Source organism: Acartia tonsa, chromosome 9, assembly GCF_053477335.1.
Source record: "Acartia tonsa isolate MP-2025a chromosome 9, ASM5347733v1, whole genome shotgun sequence".
NCBI lineage: Eukaryota > Metazoa > Arthropoda > Copepoda > Calanoida > Acartiidae > Acartia > Acartia tonsa.
The window spans coordinates 39,709,584-39,728,361 of NC_137268.1; the positions used below are offsets into that span (position 1 = coordinate 39,709,584).

General features: G+C 31.5%; 1 protein-coding gene across 1 annotated transcript in view; it reads left to right on the plus strand.

Annotated features, from left to right (window-relative positions):
* LOC145328903 (uncharacterized) overlaps positions 1-15,946 on the plus strand; it is a 29,012-nt gene extending 13,066 nt beyond the window's left edge. The window contains exons 6-9 of the mRNA XM_080172846.1: positions 3,267-3,327; positions 7,741-8,041; positions 11,052-12,184; positions 14,954-15,946. Coding sequence (XP_080028972.1) covers positions 3,267-3,327; positions 7,741-8,041; positions 11,052-12,184; positions 14,954-15,122 — 1,664 coding nt within the window. The 3' untranslated portion in view covers positions 15,123-15,946. The remainder of the gene's footprint in view (positions 1-3,266; positions 3,328-7,740; positions 8,042-11,051; positions 12,185-14,953) is intronic.
* The last annotated feature ends 2,832 nt before the right edge of the window (positions 15,947-18,778 follow it).

Below are 18,778 nucleotides of genomic sequence, written 5' to 3' on the forward strand. Positions count from 1 at the left end.
CTACATCTATACTTTTAAAACATCCATTAAAACGAAACTATTCCATCATATTTAGGTTAGGTTTTTAGGCTAATTTAGGCACATGTTAATTAATTTTTAATTTCCCGCTTAAAATTTTAGAAAAATCTTCTAAAATTTGCATTAAAAATGTTCCAATTTCTCGCACCTACCCCCTCGGACCCTCCTGACCCTTATCTACATACCAATGGGTTGGAATTATTCTCTTAAACCAATTCATATGAATAAGAAATGCGATCAATCTTATAGTTTGAATAATTTTTATGCAAATGAAATTAGGAAATACACATTGAAAAGGAATTCAGAGGAAATATTCATCAATTCTAAATTTCCGATAATTTTCTTTGTAAATGATAAAAAATAGGAAAAATCAATATTGCTTAATGATTATACAATATAATATCAATGAATCTGTTTACTTACAAATATGTTTTATTTATTATTCATTTACAATGGGCGACTTTTCATAAAAATTGTAACACACACATTCATGTTTAATCTTATATCGTTACCGACTTCCTTATAATTGTTATTGCAATGAAAAAAAGAAAAATAACATGGTTTTTATATTAATTCCATGTAATCCTTTTATATTATATAACTTTTACATAAATTAGTTTTAGTATGTTATAGTTTAATTGTCAGGAAAAGGTGTAAAAGGTTGTTTTTAGGTCCATATAGATTGTGGGAAAAATGTAAACACTTTTAGGGACAGACAATGTCTTAAAAATCTCTTTATTTTCGCTAATTGACAGGTTTTTTTCAGTTGTCCAAAATATCTTTGGTACTTATGCTTTTGAGGGGTATTGGTTCTTAATAGGGAAGGGTAAAGTTCAATAACTTCAAAATGGTCAAAGAATTTTTCCAGTTTTGTAAAAAAAAAAGAATTAAAATATTGTCCCCTATTATTTGACAAACTCTTTTTTTTAGTTGAAAATTTGCCCCAAACCATTGTTATCATTCATTTCAAGTAAAGAGCTATAAATAGGTCAATTTAGGGACTGATAAGCGATTTACAGCACAAAATATAACCATTATAGAAAGGGTTCAGGTAGAATTGGGGGAGAAGGGATTAATATTTAATGCTATTTATAATTATTATTTCTGACACGGGCCAGATTTTTAGATTTTATAACAATAAACACTTTCTAAATAAATCGCAGCTGTATATCCAAAACTTTTCCATTTCATACTTTAATAAATTTTTTTTAATGTTATGCATATTACAAGAGTAAATGACAGCCAAATCGAATTAAGGAAATAACGTTTCATTTTATTTTGAAATGAAGCCCCCCCCCCCTCATAAATATGATTTATATATATGTTTTATATGATTAAGGAAATGAAATCAGATCTCCTCCTACATATTTTTTTCCTCAAATATTTCATATTTGTGTGTTTTATTTACCCCCCTAGATGTGTTTTACAAGGGTGAAATTATTAAAAAGAAATTTTTAAACTTCCTGTATGGATTGCATGAACAAAAATCATTGCATTCTGACATTTATTATCGAATCGTATTATAGACAGCTTTCCGCGGATATTAAAATAAAAAATTATTAGATTAAAAGCAGTTTTGTTAGCCACGAGGGATCGAAAGCACAGGCTTATGAAACTGGTATTAATTTCACGAGTTTTATTTTAATATTCGTGGAAAATTGTCTGTAATACTTTAAATGATTTTTTAGCATGACTGAGAACCAGTTCTAATCCAGCGGATATTAATAGGTTTCTCATCCATACTGGAAAGACAATTATATTTGTTGTACGCATATTTGGTATCCTAGAACATGTAAATACTGGCAGACAATGGCTTGACCAATATGAAAGAAAATCAGAACCTATTGTTCAGCTAAAAATTTCTCCCAACTCGAATGAAAAGGTGGAAATGCCATTTGAAACCCTTGGTTAAACAAACTTAAAATTCTATTCAAAAGTAATTCACTGTTGACTTTTCTCGTCCTTATTATACAAATTAGAATTTTTGAAAAATTAAACTTAAATTCATGTTTCTTGCTTTCACTTTTTTTTGTGTAAGAAAAAGTGTAAAAATTCCATCCACCTACCAAATTTTAAACAGTTAGCATCTATTTGAAACATTCTTAGTATTGTAATAGATAAAATAACAACCCCTTCCCCAACTTTTTTAGAGACCTAAATTTTCTTTTTATTGAACCTAAAAGTGGTATTGTACCATAAAATTGAAAATTAGGTTGATAAAAATCATATAATTTATTTCTTAATTTCTACCAAATGTCATATTTTCATAGCTCACTTAATTTTTCATCTAATTACATAAGTGCTTAAGAGTTTAATAAAATCTTAATGTATCTTTAAAAGCTAGCCCCAGTTATCGTAATTAAAGCTTTTAATTGTAGAATTATCTGCTAGAAAATTTGATCGATGGCTTGAGTATTTGCTTTAAAGTGTCTCCTCTCTCCTATAATTCCTATACACCATATGCTTAACTCTCTTTATCTCCCCTCCCTCCACCCTCCTTGTTAACTCTTAATAAGCGGGGTAGGGGAGGGGGTGTAACTCTGAGGGTGGGGATTATGAAAGCCCACTCTACTATCTCTGTGCCATATGCTAGACAAAAAGTTTAATTAGAAATACACAAAAAATTGAAACAGCAAATCACACTTATTTTAATTTTAAATTTTAAATTTGTAAAAATGATAAAACTACAAACATAGGCTCGTTCAGATAATGTTTAAATTTTCTTTGGCTAATTTAAAAAGTAGCATTCTTACAGTTTGTGGGAACACTTTTGTATCCTAAGATAGCTTGGGGTGGGTAAAGTGAGCTATGGTGTTTGTTTAATCAATTATTATGCCCCCCCCCCCTTTATTTCTTTTCTTAAAATTATAAATTATTTTTTGATAAACAAAATATACTTTAAGCTATATGCTAAAATGCAATAGTTACTTATTTTAAAAAGTTGATATTTGAACGAAAAAAATGACATCCTTTTTAAAGCCACAAAGGACGGAAAAATATCCTGAAACGTTTAATTTTGACGACCTTTTTTTGTGACATTTTGGGTGATCTTTAACTTAGATATATTATCTAAAGATAGATAGATATGTTTCCCCTATAAATTTTATATTTTATCAATCTTAGAGTAAGGGTTATCTTACAAAGAGAGATAAGGTGTTTAACCCTACAACTGTGGCCCTTTTAAAGTCATTTGTGATATTTAAGTCATTTGTTTTAAGTTTTAGATAATTTTCTTTCTTTTATTTCAGCTGTCTGTTCGCCTGGATGTAGCAAACAAAACGGATTCTGCAAGCAACCTGGAGAGTGCATGTAAGTTTTTTTTCACGCTTTTTTTGTGTCGCTTCAAAAATGTTTGCAATTTTTGAGTTAACCTTGTATTTGACCCAATTTTTGGCTATATTTATGAGGCAAAAAGGAAGCAATAGTTTGTAATTGAGGTCTAAACCAGTAGCTATCTAAAATACGGGTATAAGCATTTCAATTAGCACGTAGAAAAACACTTTTTCAGCCTAACAGCCTTGGAAATAAATATAGTATACAGTGCTAAAAAAATAACACACATATTTTTAAATCAACCCGTTGGCCAACTGTTATTTTTGGGTGGGTTATCCTTTTGGGATCATGTAACTTGTCGATGCAGCGCTTATCACATGTTACTTGTAGATGCAGCAAACTCATACATGTTACTTGTAGATGCAGCAATATCCCCCCTCCATTCCCTATAGCGATACTAATAAAATTATAAATAGAAACAATTAAGGTTAATTCGTTAGCTAAACATTTATTAGTAATGGTTTTGAATATATGCAAAAATATTATTAAATAATTACACATGATAGTGAATAGCAATCTGGTTTAATTTGATTGGAATAGAAGGGAGGGGGTTGTACATGAAATTGCCCTGAGTTATGTTTTTCAGAGGGCGGAGATTTTTTTTAATCAAAGGTTTAATTTATAAATTGGTGGAAATTTCACAGGAGAAAAAGAGTGGGAGGAGTTTTCCTTGTATAGTTTGGTTCAAGATGAAGGAAGTTGTTTGGGGTTTTGAAGTTCTTTAGAAATGACTAAAAAGCTTATTTTCAATAAAAAATATAACTAACATTGTCTGCCTATCTCCTTTTTTTTATCTCCCTTTAACATGTTACTTGTAAGTGCAGCAAAGTTAAACATGTTACTTGTAAGTGCAGCGCTGCATCGACAAGTAACATGATCCTCCTTTTGTTTTTTGTTTATTTCAAAGTATACTAGCGGAAAACAAGGATAAAAGCATTAAAAAGCAGTACAGCTTTGTTTATTTAAAGAAGTTGCGGCTATAATATGTTTTCATCTTGTTTATGAGAGATGTTAAGTTTTCTAGGGGGATTATGACAAGGTTTTTAAAAAAAGTGTTGGTTCGTTACATCAAATGATTGCTGAGAAATTGGCTATTCATTTGTAATTCTAAACTTGTTTTTGACAAATTTTGTTGTTTTCATTGATATTTAAGGGTTAAGATTGAGGGGGGGGGGGTTACTTTGGGCGGGTAAAAGATAATAGAAAGGATTAGAGGTATGAAGGGTCATATTTTCAGAGAAAGAGAGAGAGGGGGGGGGTAGAAGAGTCATATTGCCCCGTCAGTCTGTCGCGCGGGGATAGGGTTAACAATAATAAGAGGACCTAGATTAATCCTTTAAAACCCTCCTTTCACAAATCTGCCGATAACCCCCCCCCCCCCCCCTCCCATCCTCCTTTAGATTCTAGATTTGGGGACATCATTTGGTTAAACCTGTCTTTCTCACTCAATCTCCCTCTCTTCTCCCTCGTATCTCCCTCCATCTCTCTCTCTCCCTCATGTGAATTGGTAGAGTTCTGAACAGCAAAATTAATTCCCATCCCCCAAAATCTTTTGTCTTTTATCGTTGGGAAAATCTTTTATTTGTACTTATGAATTAGTCCCCCACCCTCCCCCCTACATGTATTTCTACATATGTTATAGAACCAAACAAATTTTATTTGTCCCAAAAATTGCTGATAAAAATTGGCACTTAAAAAATCGTGTTCTAAAAGCACTTTTAGTATATTTGTTATCATGTTTAGTGGGTTGTTTTTGGCAGAGAGGACTTAAAATTCCATTTAGACTCTTGAAATACTTGTTTCCAAATAGATAACATAATAATTTAATACAAAAATATCTTTGTTTTTGATAAAATAAGTTTGGCGTCCTTTGAAAGAATGTAATTATAAAATAAATATGATACTTTCTTATCATCTAAATATATGTACAATTTTTATAACGAACTTTTGGTAATTTAATACTTTTTTTCTATATGACTTTAGGTCACTTTTTATCATTTGATAACGAAAATATGATACTTTTCTCAAATTTTTAAGGTCATATTTTGAATAATTGACCCAATGAATTCTTTTGTCATTTTAATTTATTTGTGAAGAACTATTTCTTAAATTTAATATTCATAACGAATATGCATATTATTAGGCTATGGGAAAATCTCCACGTGCGAATTCAAGATTTCATCATTATTTGTAAAAAAAAATGTACAAACTACATTACAAGGAAAAAATAAATTGCCTAATGATTATAAATCACGAAATTGCGCATTTTTTGGGGTCTATGACAAATTGCATTTTGAGTGCAAAAATTTTGATTTATGCTTCTTGTAAAAGTCAACAAATCATGTTTTGTAGAATAAAATTATATTACAAGATTTACATTTAGATAAGAATACAATCATATTAAACTTTTTGGCATTCCCTTTTAGTAAGTATATAAACCTAAAGACTTATAAATAAAAGGGTTTTACTGACCCTAATCCATTTTAGAATTGGCATGGCTAGGCAATGGATTAAACTTTTTCATATCTAAAATCTGCATTGTTTGGACTAAACTACTTTATCTAAAAGGACACTAGCTAATTTTTCTATATTTCACCATTTAAAGCTATTTTATAACCAAATAAGTCGAAGTAGAATAGGTTCCTTTTTATGCCTAAGCATAAGTAATGAAACATAAGCCGATTTGAATTGTATCTTTCTTATTCAAACCGTAAGAACAAAAAATACCATTAGTTTAATATGTATATTACAATTTGAAATTGTCTGTAGCCTGTAGCAGCAATAATTTTGAATTAGCCTTTTGAATCTTTCCCCTATGTAGTAAGGTTCTTAATTAGGTAGAGGCAATTTTAGCGCTAAGTAATAATATTACACAAGGTTTCTTTTAACATAACGTTATACTATATTTAATAGTTTGTTAAAAGTCTTAGGATATATGTTTAAATCTGGAATAATGTGAAAATCTTATGAAATAATGGCCCTGTCTTAATTAGCAATTGGTTACGGGATCCCTTTTTCATAAACTTAATATATTTTAGTTATTAGATTTTATTAGTTGATTTTTTATATATATATTATATATATGTAGGCATTTTTTAGCATCAAAGCATAAGAACAATACGCCTTAAAAATAGTTTAAAAGATGCTTCTTTATTGTTGAATTGAATCACTCGACTGTGAAATATGGCAAATTCTTTTCTAAAGGACACATTTGAGTATGTATAAAATATTAATATACATGAGACGGAAGATAAATTTAAAGGGAATGGGGATCTTAAGAAGCATTTATAAAAAGGGGAAGTGGTGGAAATTTTTCTATTGTTATGTTCCAAAGGAATTCAATTCTCAGCTCTCACGACCCAACATTTGTATTATGGAACATTTCTAACATCTCTATTTCGTAACACAAATCTCAACAGACCTTTTCTGAACTGAAAATTTCTCATTTTTCATTGTCGTTGATTTTTGGGTCTTTTTTTGTATTTTTTACATTCATGTTTTTGGTCATTTTTAAAGATTTTAAAAGCCTTAAAAATACTTGTAAGCAAATACAATTCATTACTTTAAAAAAAATCATCAACCCCACCCCCCTTGCTTACCTAACCCCCATGGGGTGCCTTAAAAAATGTGGTTAGTCAGACCTTTTAATTAATGGTTCTGCTAGGGTTCAAATTTGTTTTATGTTTCCATGAAAAGAATGAAAAAAGAGAAGGAGAGAAAAAATATATATATATTATAGATATACATATATTATATGTATAGGTAGCTTAAATCAATGGGGGGTCTCCCGACCATGTAAATTTGAAGGCAGGGAGGAGGCTAAAAAAAGTTAAAATCAAGGGTTGTTTTTCTTCATATTAAAGACCAAGTGAATTTAGACCAATCATTTTGATCTAATGATATTTTCTACTTCACTTTATTCTAACTAAGTAACGGCTTTAAATTAGCAAATTTTTCCGATTTTTTAAATATTTTTTTTTTTTTGGGGGGGGGGGGATATAACTCTAACTTAACTCTTTTTCATCCCTATAAAAAATGCGAGGGGAGGAACCTTCAAAATCTTGCACTAAAATACCATGCCCCCCAAAGATCTTAACCATTGATAATGTCTTTACTAACATCAATGTACATATATGTGCTTGTTTAAGTACATGTACCTGTACTAAATGCATGTTTTGAAGTAAAGATATATTGACTTTTTGTTTGGTTTAAAAGGTCGCCACGTCTTCATGTATTGTTTACCCCAAATATGGAATGTTATGGCTGTCAAATAGTTGATTTCTTAATCCATGAATACATATTTTTAAAATCCGCCAATGTTCTTTGAAAAAATCCACTATTTTTTTTCTCTGAAATTGTGCATTTTTCATATAATTTTTGTTTGTTTAGGTGTCGCGAGGGATGGCAAGGCGCAAACTGCGACGAGTGTATGAGATACCCCGGCTGCGTCCACGGTACTTGTTCCGCCCCGTTCAAATGCGAGTGCAAAACTGGCTGGGGCGGACTCCTGTGCAACAAGGACCTCAACTTCTGCACCAACCACAGGCCCTGCCAGAATGGAGCTTCCTGCTACAATACAGGCGATGATTATACCTGTTCTTGTCCGATTGGTTTTTCCGGAAGAAATTGCGAAGTTAGGGTAGAGAATAAGTGCCTTGAAAGCCCTTGCCTTAACGATGGCGAATGTTTGGTAAGATTTTTATATTTTTATTCTATTAAATAGATTCTATAAGCATTATATTGTATATTGAAACTGTTAAGCAAACCATATCAATTCTCCATTGAATCCGAATTTGTTTGGTCAAATGGCCATTTCATGGTTTAATTTGGTTTTGCTAAGAATTGGAATTAGAAAAGGAATCATGGAAGGAAAAGCACACTTCAATGAATGGCTTGCCACTTACTTAGATAGATTGATACAGGGTTGCTTTTCTGTCAGGTGTTCAAACATTCTGACATAAGTTGATTATTATGTAGAAATTAGTTAAATTTACATACTTCTTGAATGCATTTTGTGCCTAAAATGTAAGTTGTTATATTTTAATGATGTAATTTTTTCTGTTGGAATGATTGAACACCATAAAACTGTCTGTAAATTGGTAAGAAAAGCTATGTAGCGTAACAGTTACGCTCAGTGAGCTCGTATAAAGCTACATAAACCTGTAGAACGCTTTGTGCGCGGGTTTTTAAAAATATTTTACACTTTTTTATGCCATTATTGGTTCATTTTTTGTAGCAGCAAAACTAGAATTCAATATCTATAGAAGTCAATAAAAAATTTTAAAAACTGATCAAAGAACTATTTGACTACTGCCTTTAGAAGTGTAACATTTACAAGTAATTATAAGGAAGGGTTGGTTGTACAAATATTGTAGGAAAGGATGGATGTTAATTTGAAGGGGTTGCAGGGTTGTTAAAAGAAACTATAAACCCCATGCTTATTTCCTGTCTGAAAAAGTACCCTGTTTGTTTTTGAAGTAGGCTTAAGTTTTATTTTTGTACTTACTTTTGCTTTAAAGCTAAAATTTTAATTTTATATATGATAAAAGTACGAATTTTTTGACATTTATTTCTGTACTTCATAAGAAATATTACACGCTAAATTGTATGTATTAAGCAACTTAAATAAACTTTTTTGTTACTTAAAAACAGCCGTAAACCAAAAGCAATCTCCGGTTATGGTTTAGCCTTTACTACTTTTCCTTTTTTAACCTTCCTCTTAGTTTATTTTAAGCGGGGGGGGGGGGATGAGTACTGGCTACAAATCAAACTAATCGTCATTTACTGTGACAGCTTTAAGGTTATTATGCATTCCATTTCTCATACTATGAACTGTTAAAAAAAGCAATATTTTGGTTCATAATTGAAATGAATTAGAACCAAAAAACCTTACTGTTCAAAAAAGTTACTTTAACATTTTAAAGCGATATATTGTAATTAAGAAGAAAGTATAAATTTTAAAGCCTAGAAACTGTTATATGATTTAGAAGAAAAGGTTCCTAACTCTAAATTACTATTTGAAAAGCTCTGCGCACGCAATGTTCAATTGAACGAGCGTTAGGATTAACCATTTCAAAGTTCCCTTTAATAATTTGACCATTTGGAAGTATGTTTTCTTAAGCCGCATGATAAAGTCAGCATCCTAATTCTTGTTGTAAAATAGTATGAAATATGGACTACTAGAAGCAAACAGTTTTTGCCCAAGTTTCATAAATAAAATTTCAAGTCTTTTTTTCTCCCTTTCCCCCTTACTCTTTTTTGACTGTTTTATGTAGTCTACTTATTTTAAAGATATGGTCAGCTTATGTTTTGGTCATTATACAGTAAAATATTATGCAGTTCTTACATTTTTTTGTCTTGGAACACTAATATATTTCATTCTTCTCTTATGCTTTGGTTAAATATAAAAAAAAGCAAACAATGAACTTCTAAATTCATTATTAAAGAAGACTGTCCCAAGTTATAGAGTAGCTCTGTGCTTGTATAAAAACTGTCATCAAAAATGACACCCTTTAACAACTGCCTAATATAAAAAGGTTAATAATGATCCTCATAAATATAAAAATTGTCAACTGTCTTCTTTTATATACACAGACACACAACTCTTTTTATAATAAACACTTCTCTCATAGAATGACTAGGATAATTTATCTACCATATGTAACTTAAATTCTATATATATAAATCATTCCTTTTTTATTAACAATTTTAAGGCTTTTAAAACACCTATATCAAGCTGATTTTATTTTTGATCCCCTATCGCATAAATGTCCGGTTAAAAAAGGTTTTAACAATATTTATATTTGAATTAACAAGTTTCAACTTATATAGCACAGTTGGAAGCAGATTGTTAACTTAAAATCTTGAGCTATGAGCTACCCTTTCAGTCAGGAAGAAGGGATGGGTAAATTGAAGTTAATTTAATCTTTCCGCTATTCTCCCCTTCACAAAGTTAAGATTTTTTTGCCATCTGGGTTGAAAATAAGAAATTTTTTTTATCCATTTTACTATCCCTGTAATCTAACTGCCCCATTGGACAGTTAAGGTCTTCTAAACGCCAGGAAAATGTGTTTTGGTTTCAATCACAGCAGGCTCTAAGACATATAGGTTAATGGTGTTTATGCAATGCCTAAAGTTTTCAGAATAGCCAGATTCAGGAAATTAAAGCAATTTTATTATCAATTAAGCAAGTTTATCGTAGATTATAGCAAAAAATAAGTACACACGGCTAAAAAATGCGCAAAAATTTACCAATTTTGCGGGAACACTTTTGTTATAAGCATTTGATTAAAAGAGCGGGGTGGGCAAACTAACCCAACTTGTAGAACCCAGCAGGAATTAAGATTAATCCTATGAATTTTTAAACTTTTGTCTTACCCAACCATTTTCATGGACAGTAATTTATCTAAACTGTTATTGACCTACATTTATCATTAGAATAAAATTTAAACATTTTATTTAAAAACCGCGCTCCTTATTTAATCCATGAATTCTTTTAAAGATGATATCTTTTGCTATTGTATTTGTCAAATATAATAAATAAAGCTTGTCCGTTTGTCTATCTAGCTATATATCTATTTTATATTTATCTATCTATTATCTATTGTTTGGTATATATAAAACATACAATTTCTAAATCAGATTAATGTACAATTGTTTTATTTTTTTGTCAATGAATTTAATTTATTTTTATTTTTCAGCCTGGCGCGAAGGATGATTACCAATGCCGGTGCAAGGCTGGTTATGCTGGCCATCATTGCGAGGTTGTAGTGGCCACCCTGGCAGCCCAGGATTCCTGCAATGTAAATCCTTGTGAAAATTCTGGCACCTGTATTGAATCTCTGGCTGGATATACCTGTACCTGCCCCCCAGGATTTGAGGGCAAAAACTGTGAAATTAATACAAACGATTGCATTGATGACCCTTGCCAACATGGCGGAACCTGTTTTGACTTTATCAACTCATATAAATGTATCTGTCCCAACGGCTATATTGGAACACATTGTGAGGAGAACTATGACGACTGCAAGAACGAGCCGTGCGCAAACGGCGGCGTGTGCACAGACGGAGTCAATGACTTTACCTGCGCGTGCACACCAGGTTTTACCGGCAAAGATTGTTCCCTAGAAATCAACGAATGTGACTCAGACCCCTGCCTCAATGGCGGCTTTTGTATAGATGGAAATAACACCTTTACCTGCCGTTGTCTGCCAAGGCATTCCGGCAAATATTGTGAAATTTTACCCGATGGATCTATAGATCCTAAATATTATGAACTGCATATTGAGCCGACAAGTAATGATGATAGCGCCAACCATGCTCTTATTGGAACCTTCAGTGCTCTGGTGCCTATAATAGCTCTTGTAGCTGCTTTAGTCATCTACTGCATGAAACAGAACCGCAAACGGGAACAACAACGCGCCGACTTTGAAGCCCAATTAGAAAATGAACTGAACGCAGTTAACTCAATGAATAAAACAAAAATGTTGGATGACCATATGATTGTTAATTCTTTGGACTTTCCCAAACAGAAATCTATTAATACAAACCCAAATATAACCGATGAAATGAAGTTTCAAGCAAAAGAGGATTCCTATAACCAGATGTCACGCGCCAAATCAACAAAACAGCTGAACACAGACAACTTGTACAACACAGCAGTCACAGCTGGTCATCGGGCGGCCGGTGCAGCTGTTACATACTGTGAAAGCTCATCCGTGCAGTATGTGAGATCGAGTCCCGTCAAAAATATGAATGCCGAACGGTCAAGATTAATAACAACGAAAAATACAAACTTAGATCTGTCTTCCTCTACTTTGTGTAGTTCCTCTAGGTAAATATATTTGTTTATTGTTGCTCTATCATAAAGAAGTAAAAAATGAAGAAAAAATTGTATATTTATCATTAGAATAACATATGATATCTTATTTGAATTACGGTGTTAATTATCTTATGAATCATTTTTCTAACAATTTCATGTGAAAAATAGGAAAAAAACACAATAAACATAGGGGTGTCTTTTAGATAGCTAGATAGCAAGTGGGGGATAGAAAGATAGTTAGGCAGATAGATAGATAGTCTTTTCATGAATCTATAACTTTTTCCCATGATTGCTCATGTCCAGTAATTTTCACAAAATCTCATTTTATGTTCACACAGTAGTTATACCACCTCATCCCCTTTATCATGCCTAAAAAAATGCTTTATATATACGCCAAAAAAGCGTCGCATTAAATGGAATAGGAAATCATGATATAATTCTGAGAAATTTAAAAATCAACAATACAATACATAAAATACAATGAAAAATGATCATATTTTTTTGCCCACTGTAATCGTTTGCCCAAATCTTTGATCACAATTGTAGATGTTTTTTTCTCTACACCCCCCCCCCCCCTCAACATACAAAAAAATTAAATATCTATAAGAAATGGGGTGGAAGACATTTAGGAGATAATTACCCAACAAAAATTACAACGTGTGCCCGTTTTTAACTTGTCATTTGAAGGCAGCGACATGACTTTTTGCTCTTTTTCATTTTGTAGTTTAAAAAATTTTTAACATTAGAAGAAAATAAATTTATGGTCAAAAAAGAAAATTCTACTTGTAATTTTGAGGAATTTATTATGACAAAAACAAACTAAACTGTTTGGTCACCAATAAAAAAGGGTTTTGTTTACTATAGACAAAGTTTTATGACCATTACAATTGGGACACTATTGTTTTAAGAAGCTTAGAAATGTTTTTTGGGGTTTAAAATATTTATAAAATATTGAAAATTTGATTGGTGATTAATCTTTAAGAGGATGTATGAAAAGGGATGCGCTACTGTTTAATCATAGACCTAAATTCTATAAAAGGAAAGAGGTTTGATTAACATTTAGTTAAATTTTTTTTTTCAACGGGGGGGATAAATCACAAATTATCGTAATATAAGGGGGGGGGGGGGAGGAGGGTTGTCAGGTTTTTATAAAATTTGTTAAAGGTAGAAGAGTGAGATTGAAAAGGGGGATGATTGAACTAGGGGATATAGAAATTGGAAAGAAAGGGGAGGTTTAAATAAATGGTGAGAACCAAGTCGCTTAGAGCCGCAGGGACAGGAAGTCGGTTATTTACAATTTCTCCCCCCCCCCTCCCTCCCCCCTATCTTCTTCCCATTGTTTCTACCTAAACCTTAAGTTTTATTAAGTACAACCCCTTGTAATTTTTTGCCCCCCTAAAGCCAAGGACAACAGATGAAGGGGGGAGGGGGGTAAGGTAAGGTTTGGTTTATGAAGTATAGCAATTTACAACTTTATATCTCACCCTCTCATAACACACATACATACATACATTATACTACTTAATTTTCTCATATTAGTGGATTTTAAATTTGTTGGGAAAGTGTAGCAAGCAGTAAGGGAAATGATTTGTGTCTAATGAATGCATAATAAAGATAATTAGCTGCCAATAACACCACCAATATTCAAACCAATAAAATTAAAAGTCAGATTTTGTATCCCAAAGATCAGTTGATAAAGGGAGCCGAGGTCATGTAATAAAGCCAATGGTTTCTGTCAATCTGTCATAACTAATAAGTTCTGAGTTAAATCAAAGGCTTAATTTTCAACCATAATTTCAAGTAATATTTTTCAATGAATGTTTGAAAAAGACGAACTTTTTGAATAAACCAAACAAAAATTTTAGTAGTTTAGTATGTGCCAATTTCCTCTGAGCACAAAAACAAACAAGCTCACAACTTTTTTGCACTGTAATTTTTAGGTGTAGCTTTCTTAGCCTCAAATTTTATAACCTATTATTTTCTTTTTAACACTATGCTTACTTTTTTTTAGTTTTTAACTTTTTTTATGATTTTTGGGTATTTTTTTGCTACTTATTGGATCAACTAATTAACCTTACCCAATATCTTTTTGAAATATAATCATGAAATGTATAAAAACTTGATGTTGAGCTTGTTTAAATGGTCCTGCCCTAGATCATAACAATTCTTCATTAAATGAGAAATTCCTCGGGTTCCAAATTATATGAGATTTTCTTCTAACAAAAGGTGGTCACCCAAAACTGCACAATTTTTCTGCTTTATTGTATAAATATAAGATATCTTACATTTGAAGGTTTTTGATTTAATTCTTAGATCTTTATAGTGGCAAATGTTTGTTTTTGTAAATTTTTTATGCAATTTTTTGTTAAAAATCCTGTTTACTCATTTCAAGGGACACCTTTTAGACAAGGTGGGGTCATACGGGTCGTGGACATATAAACACACACACACACACCCATGGGCTCCTAGAACTCAGTAACTAAGACCTTTCGACCCCTCTTAGATAGAATTTAGGATCTCGCCTTAAAAATTGTTGCACAAAAAAGGTTCATGCTTAAGAAAATTAACACTGCTTGGATTTTAAGACACTTTGAAACCATTTTATCTTCATTTTTTACTTTTGAATATTTGTTTTACTAAACTACTTAAAATTTTGTTCCCAAAAATGGCGCTAAAATCATTAATTATTCCTTTTTTTGTCCATTTTTCGTATTTTAAAGAATAATTAATCTTATGCCACTTTTTTTAACTTAAAAAACTAATTATTTTTTCTTTTTTCAGTGAGAAGTCTGGGTACAAGAAAGATTTGAACCAGCAATACCTGTCAGGGGGCGTGTCCTGTGGCACCCCCTCTCCCGCTCCCAGCAGCGCTTATAACGACGACAATTATTGCAACAGCCAGCAGACAAAATGTTCCGTGGACGACGACCTTTTAGCCACAGAAGTTTAAAATTGTTTTCCCTGATTTTTTTAGTGGAAAAATCTATCACAAATTAATGTCAAATCTTCCTCGTTACAATGGCTGTGCTTTTGTGCATTTTTTCTCGTTTAAAAAGACAATTTAAAAAACCTGAAGAAAAAATGCACAATTACCAAAGATAGAGAATTCTCGCTATATACTACACACACAAGAATATGAATCAGATAATCACATTTTTATTTACGGGAGATGTACAAAGTTACCCCAAATCTTAATTGTCAGATATAATTAGGTTGAAAAATATAATAAAACATCTTTTAAGCAAATAATTGTCAAGTGATAAATGACATTTTTTCAACAAAAAAAAGATGTAAAAAAAAGACTAAAATATTGCATTTTTTGATCTCACTAATCTACCTTTAGACAGTATAGAAAAAGTGAAACATCTTGATAGAAAATTGTCTATCTAGATATCTAAATTAATTAATATTTCTGATTAAAGAAATATGTTTAAAAGAGCTTTATATGTTATGAGAGTTTTAAATGAATTATTCATCCAGAATGTAATAAATTATTATTATTAGACCTTATTATTGTTATATTAATTGTTATTATCAAATAAATTATTATTGTAAAGGCACTTTTAATGTAATATTAAAATTTTATTGACCTTTTTTATATAAAAATACACAATTTTAAATAATTTACAGAACTTAATGTATTTTTTTTGCTTTTACAATGAATTTGACAGTCAGAAAATAGTTTTTTTTTACATTTTTGTCAATGATTAAATGTTAAAAATTATACACCACATGAAAAGATAATGTTATATACAATAAATATGAAATCCGAAATTTGAATTTGTTTCTTTTTAAATTAAAAATAACATAAAAATAAAAAAGTAGAGCAGGACATGGGTTTAATAACTGCATGTATGTTCACAGGGTCGGGACTCCGTGCCGACTTTTAATTGGGTCTTTGAATATCAGCCTACAGCGTCGGAAATAATAACACATCCAATTCGCTACGAAAGAAAAATAGAAAGCAATTTGCTAGCAGACGAAAAAGGTGCCCACTACTGGAACAGGGTAGTTATCTAGATTATACATTTATTGAAATAACTATAAAGATTACGACCACTAGTGCAAGTACTTCCAAGTGAGTGATGTGTATAATATTTAGTAACAAAGCTACTCAATAGTTCCATTTCATATGTCTGAAATGTCATATGGCAAAGATTTTTTGGTGTAAATTTCTCTGACCAATAAGCATAGATAATTGTCTGTCAGTTCATCGGCAGTGCTATTTTTAGTAGACACAAGTTTTTTAGTTTGTCTAAAAAAACTGTCTGCTGTACAAGTTTCTTTTTTATATCCTATTGTATTAAGTAGAAATGTTATTTTTTCTAAAGCTTAAGATTTCGATAACTACTGAATCGATCGAGTTTATAATTTAGGGAAGTTTCACATAGATCCCGGTTTTAGGCTATCAATTTTGATCTAAGTCTTTAAATACATAGATTGTTTATGGTAAGGGCGCAACCGCCAATTTTCCATAAATAAGTAGGCAGTTAAAAATATATATCTATAAAAAGAAAGGGTACCATTTACAAAATAAAATCCACGAATATATGGATAGGTCAATGAAACACAAATTTATATTCCCTTAATTCTGGGTGTTTGCAAGAATAAACGGTCTGGCAAACCTAGAAACATTGTGTTGAAACAATTTACATGGCTTTATCGATAATTTGCGTATGAATAACTGAATGATCATAACTGACGTTTTGTAGATATGGTTCAATCAATCAACATTTATTGTGCAATGTTACAGAATGTTGGGTGCTTTCCCATAAATTGCCTGTGGAACAATGAACTCAACCAAACTAATATTTGATATAACCCCTGCGAAACCTATACGTACCGTGTCCTAATCCTGCAGGGAAACCTAGTTCCTAACATAACCTAACTTAACCTGACCTAAAATATTAAACGAATAAACGAAAAACTATCCCCTTCCTCACTTTTATCAATTTTGTTATAAATATAAGGAGGAAAGGTTTCTGTGCTTTGGAAAGGTAGGGAATAGTTATTAATCGGATCGTATTATAGACAGTTTTCCGCGGATATTAAAAAGTAAGTTCGGTCTAACAAAACTGGTATTAATTGTAAGATTTTCAATGAAATATTCGTATAAAATTGTCTGTAATACAATGCAATGCAATACAAGCTTTATTAGTATGGCTTAGAACTGTTTCTAAACCAGCGGATAGTAATCGGTTTCTTAGTTATACTGGATTAACCTATCCCTATTTCCCTGTAGAAATGACATACCAATATCTTGAAAAACAAATATCAGAATTATAGAGTGGGAGAAACAAGGATAAAAATATCTTAAACAAGCGAATCAATAAAATAAAGAAAATTTGATAAAGATCTGTGTTTTTATGAGTCATAATATTGTAATCTGGGGCGTGCAGAAGAGAGTTGTATTCACCCATCAGGCAAAATAATGGGGTGGTTAGATCCCCTGGAGATGCGACATCCAAATTTCAAAATTCTTTGAACGTACAGACAAGATTCTTATAGAAATGCTTAGCATCTAGTTCACTTTATTTATACCCTCTATAAATTTAACATAATATAAGACTTTGATCTAAATATTGATTGACAGCTCATAGTAATTATCTCGCGCACTTCAGGCATAAGACACAGATAATCTGGTCAGCCATCAGGCAGTTTTAATGTATTTTTATGCATTTTCAAGTCTATTATTACCAATATACCACCATATATGGGTAATACTAGCCTAACCATGGTAATCTATATGTGATTGAATATTGTTATATGCTTATATAAAACATTATATCTATTGTTGAAGTAATATGTAAAACTAAGTATACCTATAGCCATAGCTACATTTACATAACTAGATCCTGGTAAATAGTTGTCGTTATAACTTGCACTTCTTAAAATCACTCAGTTATTCATTGACTCTTGAACTATTAAGTTCTTCTCCTGGCTTAAAGGTAATGATCTTAGTTAATTTGGCATGCATTGTAGTTTAAATTTAGGTTCCTTAGTACTTAGCATGAATTGTGCCTAGGTCTTATGTTAGAGATCTAACTCTATGCACAATTAGATGCTTTGGACTTAAGGCACTTATACCACTTTATAAAGCCATCTTCCTTCTTAAGTGCTTGATATACTTATATGATATAGATCGAACATCATAACCAGCCATTTATTCTTAAATTAAAGCAATATAATACCGCGTGTGGGTATTTGTTGAACTGCCACAGGTTCAACCAAATTCGTATCATACTTGTGGGAATAAAAGGAAAAGCATTCTTCACTGAGAAGCCGACGCTGAGAATGTCTATGTGTATTGCAGTAAAAGTAGGATTTAAGTAGTACTCATAGAAGAGCGATCTCCATTCGTAGATTTTGGACAAGCGCCCCATTCGCACTACCACCCCTAGGTGTTCATTCCCATACACAAGGGTCACCTCCCCCTAATACAGCCAATGGGGGTGTCAAGGTAAAAAATCCATACACTCATTTAAATTTAAGGGGATGCGAAGAAAAAAAAATACGCGTTTTTTTGCGTCAATTATCCAATTAAGGACATTTTTTGACGTTTAAGAAAATTTTTGACACCTATGAAACCCCTTTATTCTAAAATTA